The 12,507-nt window shown below is 47.0% G+C and overlaps 2 protein-coding genes across 5 annotated transcripts in view; one reads left to right on the top strand and one right to left on the bottom strand.

Moving 5' to 3' along the window:
- Nucleotides 1–12,507, top strand: part of LOC137918382 (popeye domain-containing protein 3-like) — a 41,559-nt gene that overhangs the window by 25,746 nt on the left and 3,306 nt on the right. Inside the window, exons 3-7 of one of the 4 annotated variants that reach the window (XR_011106690.1) lie at nucleotides 2,750–2,852; nucleotides 3,287–3,427; nucleotides 3,879–4,014; nucleotides 5,501–7,083; nucleotides 8,123–8,200. Coding sequence is in view for 2 of the 4 variants with exons in the window: in XM_068761168.1 (XP_068617269.1) it covers nucleotides 2,750–2,852; nucleotides 3,287–3,427; nucleotides 3,879–4,014; nucleotides 8,123–8,187 (445 nt within the window). In the remaining 2 variants the exon portion in view is untranslated. Of the gene's footprint in view, nucleotides 1–2,749; nucleotides 2,853–3,286; nucleotides 3,428–3,878; nucleotides 4,015–5,500; nucleotides 7,084–8,066; nucleotides 8,282–12,507 lie in introns of those variants that run through there. The other 3 variants (XR_011106691.1, XM_068761168.1, XM_068761169.1) reach the window with 3 other exon arrangements.
- On the bottom strand, nucleotides 11,049–12,354 carry LOC137918383 (dnaJ homolog subfamily C member 25 homolog). The gene has a single exon (XM_068761170.1). The coding sequence runs from the start codon at nucleotides 12,172–12,174 to the stop codon at nucleotides 11,155–11,157; it is 1,020 nt and encodes a 339-aa protein (XP_068617271.1). The 5' UTR covers nucleotides 12,175–12,354; the 3' UTR covers nucleotides 11,049–11,154.

Here is a 12,507-nt window from a genome sequence, read left to right on the forward strand (position 1 = left end):
TCATACGGTGTCCATTAATCTCTTATCTCCACGAAATTATATTCGCTCTAGTTTAATAAATTGCAAAATAACCCGATCGTCCGATGCGACGTTTACATTGGACAGCATAATAATGGATATTTCCATCTATCTCGAAACAATTTAAAACTATTAGAAACGGTGTTGAATTAGTAATGTTCTGCGTGTTCTGCGTGTTCTGCGTGTGGGGGTGACACGCAGAGTGCAGGTGTAAGTGTTACGCAAGCGCGCCGAGTTCGCAACCTCCTTTTGCAGACAAGGCCTCGGGCCGGCTCCGGGCGCGGTGACTTGCGGGAGTGATTTATTAAACATTGCGAGCAACGCGGCACTCGGCTGTAATGTACGTACAAACGGGAGCGCGGAGCCCGCCTGACTATAGGTAGAGTAATGTCTGGTTTCAGCCGATTGCTATCGAATTGTACTGGCACGACACTCTTCTCTCTCTGTTTTATTTATCTATATATTTACAAAAACTTCAATAATTCTTACAGACCAAGATAAAATATCCAGAAAAAAAACATTTTGTTTAAGAAACACTCCCTTACACTTTGGACCTTTTGAACTATTTCTCTACCCGACACGAGTAATTCAGGTAACCGCATGTGGGAATTAAGGATGGGTTGACTGGGAGGTCGCAAATAAGAGGTCCTTGCAAACACATGGCGTTGCGGCTGCTGCGGGTGCTGCGCGTTCTCTCTGCGGGCTCGGTGCGGTTGTCTTGCATCGAGCATGCACCCAGTGGACATATGAATAGTTTCTATTGGCCAATGTTAAACACAACCGAATTTATATTGTTTAATACAAATAACGTTCCGATTAAATATTTTTCCAAACAAATTGTCGTAAATAAATCAACAATAACAGCCCGTGCGAAATACTTAATAAAGAGAGTAAAAACTACAGTTCATTTGTCCGGCGCTGTCGGCCAGGACAACAGTAAATAATAGAACTAAAGCTAAAATGCGATAAAATTAAAAAATCTACAAATATATTTTTCATGATCGTAATAAAGCAAGCGCGAGGAGAGCCCGCGGCCGTCGCTACTTTACATTTTGGTCGCGCAGACCTGAAGCGAGTCCGCGGGAGCGTTCCCTTAGTCCCTTCATCGCCGTACATGTAAAACCAACAAGGGTTCACTGCAAACTAGTCAACTGCTGGCGTGATGTTCGTGTCCGAGCGCGTCTAGCGGACGCTGATTATTGATGGCAGCGATTGGTGCAACTTGCTGCGGCTGCACCACAGAGATCTATGATTTTCTTTAAAAACCTACCCGATCCACCAACAAACACCACTCGCGGCCGGCAGCAGGCTTCGTTTAACTTCTGCTACCTTCGCCTTTAATGTAACAGGTACTTACTGTGACTGTCGAATGCAATAGTTTAAGCGTTTCTTTATTTAATGTCCGTGTAAAAAATTTAACGGTTTGTTTTCTCTCGCTTTATTGTATTTAACGAAAACTCTCTCTCGAAGAATTTATTTTTATTGAAGCTTCGATCGCTAGATGACGTTGTGTCGGAGCCGATGCAATCCCCGCCAGGCCGCGCGCCGCGTGAACAAGGCACGAAACCTTTGCTTGTTTATTACTTCCGCTTGATAGTAGCTGGCAATGCAAATAATTTTTTTTTAATTTCCAAATCAAATAATAAAGTACTACAGTATATCTCAGACATCAGTTAGTTTTTAATGTGAAATTAAAGTATACTTGAATGATTAATAAAATTCATCTTTCTGTTCAAATGTCAATTTTTAGTTCCGTCGGGAGCGCGGCGCTCGTAACGTTAACATAATTGCCAGCTCCTGAATAACATCAACTGTAAACGAACAAAGAACGTCGCCGTGCGGTCGAGGAGCGCGCTCTCGTTGAACAGTGCGTGGCGCTGTGCATCGCAAGCTCACGGGAGTTCCGCGGGGTTGACGCCGTCGTCGCTGCTCCGCCGGGCTTGACATTTGATGGGGAATGGGGGGCGAAGGGGGTCATGCGTTAAACTAGGCAATGCAAAGGTCACTAGATACTCGATATCGTCGTTACCTTGAGGTCGCAGCGGGGCCGGCCGCCGCGGGAACTGCGCTCTGCTCTACGGATTTCAACAAAATGTGCAGCCCCCGCTGAATTAATTACAGTAAAAGCTCCCGTCGGCGGAGCTCCGCGCGACTTGTCAGATGCACTCGGTGCGTCGGGCAGCGGACTGTTGCAAGCGTTTGAAACGTTCACAGCTTTGTAGTTTTAAGTTGGAAACGCCACATGTTACAGAGGAGCTCTGTTTCATTTCTTTCCATCAAATACAACGCTCCCGGTGTTCTTGTGTCGATTTTCACAAGCACTGGAAATTATTTGAAGTGTTGAATGATATTAATTAATATTTACTTGGAAGGAGCAGACGCCAGAATGCGTAGAAATGTTTTTTTTTTTAATTTTAATAAAATTTGCGTGGAACATGTCGCAGGCGGACCAAAAAAATAGTTTTAACGCCATTACTTTACAAAAAATAATTAATTTAAAAAGGGACACAACGTGTAATCAAGGAGCGAGGTGTGTTTGTCTGTGTCGACTGCCGCACCGGCGGTGCACTACAAAAACGCTTTAGTATTTATACGCGTGTATCTTTTTTGCTATGGTCAGCAAAAAATAATTACATCCTGTACCGATGAATGGTGTTGCGTTGTTCGGGTGAAAACATATGAACGCACATTCGGTCTACTTACTCTACCCTGCTCTGCTGGTGGGTTGCAGACTGGTGGTATCGCAGAACCAGCGCGCGCTGCACATCGTGTTCCCGCACCACTTCCTCGACTCGCCCGAGTGGTTCGGCGTCTCCACCGATGAATATTTTCAGGTAAATATACAAAACCCCGCTCGCACACCGCTCGCAGCCGCAGCCAAACGTCTAAACAAATGTGCTGCGTTCAATATTATATCGCTAGTGCACAGGATACGCACCGGTCGCATCGACTCATCGTCATCGCGTCAGCCCCACTCGCCCACTCGCCCACTGCCGGGCATAGGTCTCCCCGACAAGTTGCGACGGTCGACTTCCCGATACCGCGACCGTGTTGCCGGTCCACTTTGCGCGTCGTATCGATCATCGGGATCAACATTTTTTTTCATAATTCGCTGATGACGAATTCCACGTCCAACCTGAGATTTTGATGAACTAAACACTCCAAGTACTTTCTCGCAACACTAAACGCGCGCGACGCGGTTGGTGCGCTGTCTATTGGTGCGGCGGTAGAATTAGTTTGAGCCCTTGTGGGACTGGTTCGTTTGCAGGTTTCCATAATGGCGATGGAGGAGTCGCGTGTTCTCGTGTGGCACCGCGACAAGCTGAAGCTGTCCATCATGTCGGACGGGTTCCTGCAGGCGGTGTTCGACCACATCCTGGGCCGCGACGTCGTGCACAAGCTGATGCAGGTGGGTCACGCGGACTCTTATTCCGTGAAAGATTATTATACAGAAGACGGACATATTTAGGATCAGTATCATGCTAATGTTCACACGACAATTCGAACATATTTATGCCATGCATCAATTGTAAATTAGGCGGTGAGAGAGTACCAGCTGTCGAGTTTCTCGGCGGGTTCTTATCGATAGAATCAACCTGGCGGCGCTGTACGGAGGACGTTTGAAGCAAAAACACTATACAAAGAGATATATTAATGTTCACCACATCAGTCTCTTTACTTTTCGAAGGTGCTTAACAGAGACTATTTGTAAAAAGAAATATTTGTATCATGTAATAAAGGTAACGATGTCGTTGTAATGTCTCTCGCGTTCAGAACACCGCTGCATAAACGTCACGAGTACGCGTACGCGTCTGGCCGGTGCCGAAATTTTAACAGACGAGGGGGTGTTGTGTTTGCAGGTGAGCGAAACGATGGCGGTGAGCAACGGTCACCTGCCGAACTGCTACGAGGAGGGCGAGGACAAGCCCATGCTGGTGGTGAAGAAGGCGGGTGACGGGCCCGGGATCACCGCGCTACTCAACCGCCAGCTACAGGGTGAGTGGCCGCGCGCCTGCATTTCTTCCCGCTGGGCCGCAGCCGAATACGGCTTTTGGTGTAGAAGTGTTAGGGCCAAGTTTTTATTTTTTGATGCCGGGTAAAGAGATATTTTTTTCGACAAAAGAGTATTTCGATCCTCGTCACATTTCGATGCTTTGATGACCACCACGCCAACTGCCATGGAACTAGCCACGCCATCTTACATATAGATCCGGTACGGCGGCGGTTCCCGGTCGCAAGAATGGTTGGTCCGCTGGAAGTCGGTAATTACTTCGTATCATCTCGATTTGTTATCTCCGTGTACGTTGTATCAAGTAATACGAGAAGTACATGTGTTCACGACAAGACAGCGCTCCGGCCGTCGTTGGAAAAGTAAAGAGGCCGTGAAATAGAATCGTCTGCTATGATCACGGAAGCAACGGCAGCCCGGGCTCGATGCGCCCTGTGAAGGTAAGGGGGGCCGAGACCGCGGCTGCTCGCTCGTGCGTAGGTGCATGTCCGCATCTGAAGTCATCGTAGCCGCCCGGCGCAGTCGCCCGGCGCAGTGGCGACCAGCTCGTGCTCAGCCGTGCCGCTCGCGGGTTGTCATTGCATGCCGCTTCGGGGCGCATGCGACACCAGCGGGGTGGGGGGTGGGGGTTCATGCCGGCTCTGAGCACGCCGCAGGCCGCGGTCGTGTGCGACGCTCCTTGATTAGATCTATCTGTAAAAGTATTCGGTGTTTTTCTACTGAAACATTGTTTGTAATACTTTCCGCGGACCGCTCCGCGTATTAACATCCAGCGATCGCTTTAGCTCCGTCACTTGCCGCTCGCCCCCCCGCGGCCGCACTGACGCCACCGGCCGGTAGTTAGGCGTAGCATTGATGTTATCTGGATTCGACTTGTTTTTCGTGGGCTGGCACCGTTTGCGGTTACATTTCTACGACTATTCGTAGGACGGAAGAACACTTTTGTGATTATGCCAAAATTACAACACTCCACAATTTTATCGCCTCCCTGGATGTCGTGGATCAGGATTGTACTCAAATATTTTTGGTTGACAACCACTTACTCGGCATCAGATTTTATTAAACCTGTACCTATTTCGTTACGTACAATTCTATTAGACCGTCATGTATTGTACAATGATATGCAATGTTTAGTTAAAACGACATCACACGGAGTGCGAACAAAATGTTCGCTGTAAATGTAACTGCAAGCGGGGAATTGAAACGGCTCGCGCCCCGCCGCGGCCGCGCGCTGCCTCCCTGCCCGGCGCCGTCCACCCGGTATCACGACTCCACCATTTGCTTAAACTTGAACAAGCACTTTTAAAGTGGCCCTCTGAGGCCCACGCTGGCTGGACTTGGTGCCGTCACCAGTGTTTCGAATATTTAATCGTACCGACGGGAGTTGTGCCGAGGGATGCGCCGCGGGGAGGCAGCGCGCGCGTGCGACGTGCGCTGTGCCCGCGCTGTGTCGATGACGTGTCGCTCGTGCAGGCGAACACGCGCCGCTGCTGCGCGCCGCGCCCGCCGCACACCAGTGCTGAACGACGAGCGCTCCCCCGGCTCCCCCCCGCCCCCACCCGCTCCCGACCGACCCGCTCTCCCCGACGCCCGCACCCCTCACCCCACGCCCCGCACCCCCACGCCAAGCTCCGACACTAGAAATACACCTTCGCAGCCGCAGCCGTACCGCGTGTCCGACACTTCGGTTTTGTGGTTTCGCAGAGCAAACCAAGCTTACACGTTACTGCCAATTATTGTTATAGCCAATAAAGTGATATTGTCTACGAATCACTATTGAGCATTGAATCGCATTGAGCCGTCACTAACTAAATAATGGCGCGAGTTGCAAACAAAATGCTGATCATGAAGCAACTCGTTGGCCCGTGCGCAATTAAAGCGCGCTGTGGACTTTGAGTGTGAATCCCTGTTGTGTGACCTGTTGGGCGCAGGATCACCGGGCGATATTATGAACACACACACGCCCCGTGCAAGCTGCACCCCGCATTACAAACTGGTCCTCTCTCTCGTGCGCGCAATGGATACACGCGACGCTCACTCCCCAACGGTCTCAGGAACCCCCCGGCCACTCGGGCAATGGCCGCTGCACTCCTGCGCGTGAGAGGCTTCCGGTAGTGAACAGTAACGCCAAATGCAAATGCTATCGCGCTGTCTAAAGCGTGCTGGTGAGCAGCGTACCCATCACCGCCTGCACCGTACGAACTGATTCCACATCAGCCCCTTTCTTTGTATAAGTACAAGCGTTAGAGTATAAGTTTCTTAGTGCATAATGTAATAGTAATTGTAACAAAGTGTCATAATGAGAAGCAATCTTAGAGTTAGCGTACTTTAGGGTCCACGTGTTTGGACGTTGTATTAATAACTAGTTATTGTTTTATGCACACCAACGTCGGCACGTTCTTGTTTACACCGATATGTCTGTAGTTTTATTTAGTATTGGTTACCGCCGGCTAGCACCCTGACATAGTGTTACAGGTTAATGAACAGTTGCCGAGTGGAAACCAAAGGCAGGTGTTCAGGTGGCGCGGTGCATGACATGAAAATTGGCAGTCGTTGCAATGAAATCTTAGGACAGCGCAGCTGTGGAATGTAGATGCAAGGACTGTGTGTCACATCATTTCATTTGTCTGATATCAACAAATTTAGTGTCAGCCGTCGAAAATCCACACTCTGCCGCAGGAATTAGCTTTGAGATTAGCATTTATCTGCATGTTTGTTTGTAAATGTTGTGTGCCGTCCAAGCGTCATCACATATCACATATGCATTAGTTTTGTTTCACCATACCGCTTGCGTATAGACCTAGACCGCCGGTCAGGTGAGGCGATCGGCGCGGCTCCGTTTGTCGCTCGAGACGGCACGACGAGCGCAGAGTCCGCGCGACGCTCTGACACCGACAGCACGTCGTGTCTGCTGCGCTCGGTGCGCTAGTGCTAGAATAATGTTTATTGGCCTCGAGTACCGCTCCCGACCCGCCCCCCGCGCTCCCCGCCCCTGCGCTATCCGCCCACCCCCACCCCCGCTCCCAAAGCATGCGCAGAAGAGCTACAGTTCTCAGGTAACTTTACGTTCACATTTATTTGTTTCTGTTCTGTTGCAACTTTGTTCATTCATTTCGTGACTTTTCTCATTCGGTTCAGTTTGTTATGTAGACAGCATACACTTAAACATAAATTGCTTCTATTTTTTATACATTGCATGTGATATATATTTTCCTTGTTAAAAATCTTTACTCATGGGTATGTTCATTTCTCTACTTTGATGGGAGTTATTCTTCTTATTGTGATATTCCTGTGGATGTACCGATAAGTACATAGTACGTAATGTAATGAAAATCGCTAAAGTATTTATTTGTTTAACAGTTCACGACGTGCACTAATTTTACACGCTCAGCACGCTACTAACAAAATGTTTAACAATACATTTGCATGGTTGCCTTCGCGCCAACTATAGTTCCATTAGCGGCCGACTAGTTCAATATTCAACAATCACACGCACGCAACATTACCAGACGGAACTCACTCACTTCGCAGTGTTCAGTCGTTTCGACTCCATCGACCGTCGACTCGTAGCGGAGGCGACACATCGCATCGCACCCTTTCAACACCGTATACATAATATTTTGAATTCCATTCGGTTTTTTAAATTTAAAAATATATTCCGGTCAAGGATTTTGTGCCGAATCAACATAGCACTATTTGTCTGGGAACACTTTCGTTCTAATGAAATAAAACTTAACTGAACGGCCAGTAGAACGACGTGAAGTCGCGCCAATGTTGACGACCGGCTGTCAAGCGCTCGCTGATTTGAGCGCGGGTTCGAACGATTCGTTGCGTTCAGAAATAAATGAACGCAACGATTAATTAGACAGGCTACGCAATATTAATGACTGCAAACATGTCCGCTATACACAAACTTTTGTTTATTAACTACATCGATAGCATTACTATTTCCTATGTGTTAACCGTTGACACGTAATCAATTAATATCTGTTTACGGTGCCCCTGAATGTGCTCAATTTGCATGATTTAATATTTACAGAAAATGAAAGTGTCCTGTTTGAATGAAGTAATAACACACCGCTTTTGAATGTCCAGCGACGGACCCCAACGCGTGGCGTTTGGGCCGAATCGAAGAAAACGATCACGAGACTCCGGTTTGAGGACGCGCCCCGCAGGCGGCGCAGGCACGGCGCGACCGGCGCGCGCGCCGCCTCCGCCGCTACTGCCCGCTGCACCGCTAGCGGCCGCGGCGCAGGCCCGGCGCGATCGGCGCACGCGCCGCCTCCGCCGCAACGCGCGTCGCGGGCCGTCTCCCGCGGCCGGGATAGTGTTGCCACTAGGAAAAAACTGAATCAATTCCACGGGTGACCGATGTCGCGCGGAGGGGAAGGGGGAGGCACACGAGTTGTAGCGCTTTAAGCTTAGGTTCGGTTAGTTGGTCGTTGGACTGACGTGGAGTCGACCACTGTACGCACAGTCGGAAGTATTTCGACAGTTTGAGAATATGGTCCTCAAAACTATTAGCATAAATGTGATAATCGGATAGCAAAGCAAGTAGGCGTTCAGTTCAGTGTCGGCCGGTCGAGCCCGCAGCCGCAGTCACAGATGCGCTTTAACATTTGTCTGTACGTTTGCAGCTCGAGGCGAGCACGATGTACTCACGTACGTATCGATTCGTAACGACTGCGCGCGTTAAACTGCCTCCAGGTATTTAGTTGATCTCTTTGCGCGCTTCCGCAACTTTTTACTTGGAGACTCTTTTTCCGAGACCAAAAACCAGACATTTTCAAAATCAAGACCATAAAAATGAAAAAAATAATTTATTAACATTTCTCGATAATTAAAATATTTACGTCGTTACGAATGCATTCTCTTGTTTAGTGACAGATGCATAACGAACGAACCCGCGGCCGCCGGCCTGTTATCCATAGGTCATTGTATAATAGTCTTTGGAATTAGAATAGCGAATGGGACACAAAAAGTAAACAGTGAGAAGTCAGACATAGTTTTCGCACAGACGAGCGCGCACAAGGGCGCAGAACTCGCGTTGTAATAGAGGATTGACGTCGAGCTTCCCGTCCGTGTCGGATAGGAGAATCACTGCACTCGACGTGGTGTCCACATTTTGGCAACAATTGAATGCGGAGCGCGCGCCCCCGCAGCCCTGGAGGCGTTATTTTGTGTGCGCCGTTTGTGTATACAGAGATATGGTTCTCCGTGTACCGTGCGACCGAAGCCTCTTTTTGGATCTTGATGTGTTCAACGGGTTTCCTGGCAATATATTTTTTCGAGAATAGTTATCAATACTATACTAGTTCTTCCTTTTATGTTCATTGTCTACTTTTATTTACTCGTGTAAGCAGTTAGTTGTGGTGACGCTTCATACAAAGAGACGTTTCGGCGCGAGGGCGAGGTACCGTTTGTATATTTAATTAAATGTTTTGTGTAAATACAGATAGGAACTATAATCGTGTAAATGAAGAGTTTATGTACAAATCCATGAGACGGAAATAGACGCGCGGCGCAGCAAGGTGCGCTCGACGGCGAGGCGGCGGCAGAACCGTGTGCGCCGCTATATATTTTCATAAATAAAAATCGAAATGAAATGACCAGACCGCAGACCCAACCTTGTTACCCTCGGGTTGTTTCGGTTTAAATAGAATTATAATGTGACTAACACTGTAACTATTTTCATTAGTTTTTGCTTAAAAATTTTGTCGATGTTATAAGATACTTTTTATTATTCAAATTTTACTCGACTGGACAATCACATACTCGAAATTCTTTTTATAATGTTTTGTTTTGGTTTGTTGTATGACGTAAGCACTGAAGCGTACGTGCCCTAGTCGCGCGCAGCCGAGCGGGCGCCGCGTCGCCGGCGCACGCGCAGCGCCTGTGCACGCGCAGCGCCGGCGACGCGGCTCGTTGCCAATAAATATATTTCACAGCAGTTGTTGGCAGCGAGCAGTCGACGCGCGCACACATTTTCTATTTGATCACCCGGCGCAACGAGCTTAACTATTGCCCGCATATTGCTTCATCTGGTTGAACGTTTTTATTTTAAATTGGAAATACTTACGCTTGTTTCAAATGGTCACTTATAACTGTGTAAATAAAACACTTTTATTGCAAAAGAAAATTTTGATTTCGTTGAACGATCGATACTAGCTTGTTTCGGATCTCTCGGATCAAATTTGATAAAAAAAACTTCAATAACGGCCGCAAGCGCCGCCGGCCGGGACGCCCGATCGGCTGACGTAACGCCGTCGCGGTCACTGTTTTTGCTGTCGGATAGAAATAGAGAAAGTTTTGGTTTCGCAAACTTACTGTATTGCAATTGTGTAAAAAATCAAGTGAACAGAAAAGAGAGATCGGAAAAAAACTACTTGTTGAAATTACTGAGTTAAATTTGTTGCGCGCGCTCGGCTGTTACGAGATGAGGACACGATATTATTTGTTGTTATGTTGTAGTCTTGCAGCGAGCAGCGCCCGGGCCCGCTGCACGGTCGCCATGAAACGACGACTGTGTCAATGTTCTTAAACTGTTATTCCTTAAGGCAATATCAATGCAGCCATACTCAATAGAAATAACCTCAATTGTTTTAATGTAATCTGCCGCTCCTACTATTGCAATGTAATTTGGCACATTCTCCCATATACCCAAAGAGAAAAAAAACAAACAAAGCTCAATAAATGTGCAGTGTGTGTTAAATCTATTTATCACTATGGTTACCATTTCCCACCAAACTTTTTAAAATTGTTGGGAGAACAGGACAAATTTATTTGCATGTGATGTAAAGGTTGCAGTGTGCACAATGATTGTTAACAAATGGAAGCATTAGGCTGAGCATACATTTGTAATACCGAGTTGATGCCGCAGTATGTTGACAATCTTAGAATGCCTTAACTAATTGCCATTTGATTGTAAATTATGATTGTATGACTGAATGTAACTGAATCACTGTAGTACATGTTGAGGTGGTTAGAGATTAAACAAATAAAAGTAACAACTTGTGTAATCACTGGCTTTTATTGGGGGTGTTGATCAACAGACATAGGTCATGTAAAACTTTATAAATAAATAAATTTACATAATCAAAGATACTCGTTATGAATGACAAAGGAGATCATGAGTCATCAAATGTCATCCGCCCGACCCCATGCTGCTTGATGTACCTCCTGTATTGCTTATATTTATTGTTCTCGGCGAGGGCTTTCTTGGCCTCTTCATCCTTGATCTCCTTCCAAACCATAAAGTTTTCTTTAACCCAAAGCTCCTGATCCAAGTACTCTTGTCTTTCCTTATCATCTAATGCGTTAAACTGGTGCTGCCCCAGCTTCATATATTTCCTAATTATGAACAGTTTCTCTTCTTCTCCATATGGCTGCTTCATTATTGAGAATTTCCAAAACCACCTTAGGTACCAGTAGATATAAGATGTGATGGTATATGGCAGGATTATTAGTTGTACCCACAATATGTCAGCAATCTCCGGTTTCGCATATGCACCCCTGATGTCCAGGTTTTCCTCTATCACTCTCCTAATAATTTTGTCTTGTTCCGCCTTTTGTTCCGCTTTGCTCTTTTTGTTAGTTTTGCCTTTGCCCTGGGACTCGTTGCTCTCGGCCTTGGCTATTTCCATAGCTCTGTTCCTGTACTTGGGCACGGTCATAAAGTACTTGATGGCGGTGTCGTATTTGGACCAAGCGCTGTAGTACTGCACGAGCGAGATGACAGTCACGGCGACCGCGAGCACGATGCGCACGTCCACCTTGGGGGCCATGCGACGCCGGTAGTAGCGGTAGTAGTGCGCGTAGTACTCCTGCGGGTTGTCCAGCATGTAGTCGTAGTCGGATCGCTCCTCTTCATCGCGTAAGATTTCGTACGCGGTCGCTATTTGCTTGAACTTTTCTTCCGCTTCTTTCTTCGCGTCAGACGTGCGATGCAGGTCCGGGTGGAATCTCTTCGCGAGCTGCCTGTAGCTGCGACCGATTTCATTTTTAGTTGCTTCCCTGCCAACTCCTAACACTTCATAACAGTTCTGTTTGCCACAGTAAATGCCTTCGAGGAGGTGATCGGCAGAGAATACCGAAACCGCTCGACATAATAAAGAGATAAATACAAAACGTTTATAATATAATACCATATTTGATTTAAAACATAATCTATGTGATTAAATGCGATCAGCGTCCACTCGAACTAACAACAATACGATTAATGATACAAAACTACATCCACAGCTGACTGTCAGACACCGTTACTGCATGACAACTGCAATGTCAAAGACGTCGCATCGACGTCAGCTAAACACTCCATTCGGATGTACGCACTGTTCGCTTTTAACTTTTATGTCTAAATATATACATAATATCTAGAAAAATTGAACAAAAAAACTTATTAATATTGCGATGAAACTTGAATAAAGAGAATGGTTTAATGTTCGAAGCATAGACTTTAACACTAATCATACCAACACTTA

The sequence above is a fragment of the Battus philenor genome, unplaced genomic scaffold (assembly GCF_028537555.1).
Source record: "Battus philenor isolate CCGP_79_NKW_IND1 unplaced genomic scaffold, ilBatPhil1.0.hap1 SCAF_14, whole genome shotgun sequence".
Lineage (NCBI taxonomy): Eukaryota > Metazoa > Arthropoda > Insecta > Lepidoptera > Papilionidae > Battus > Battus philenor.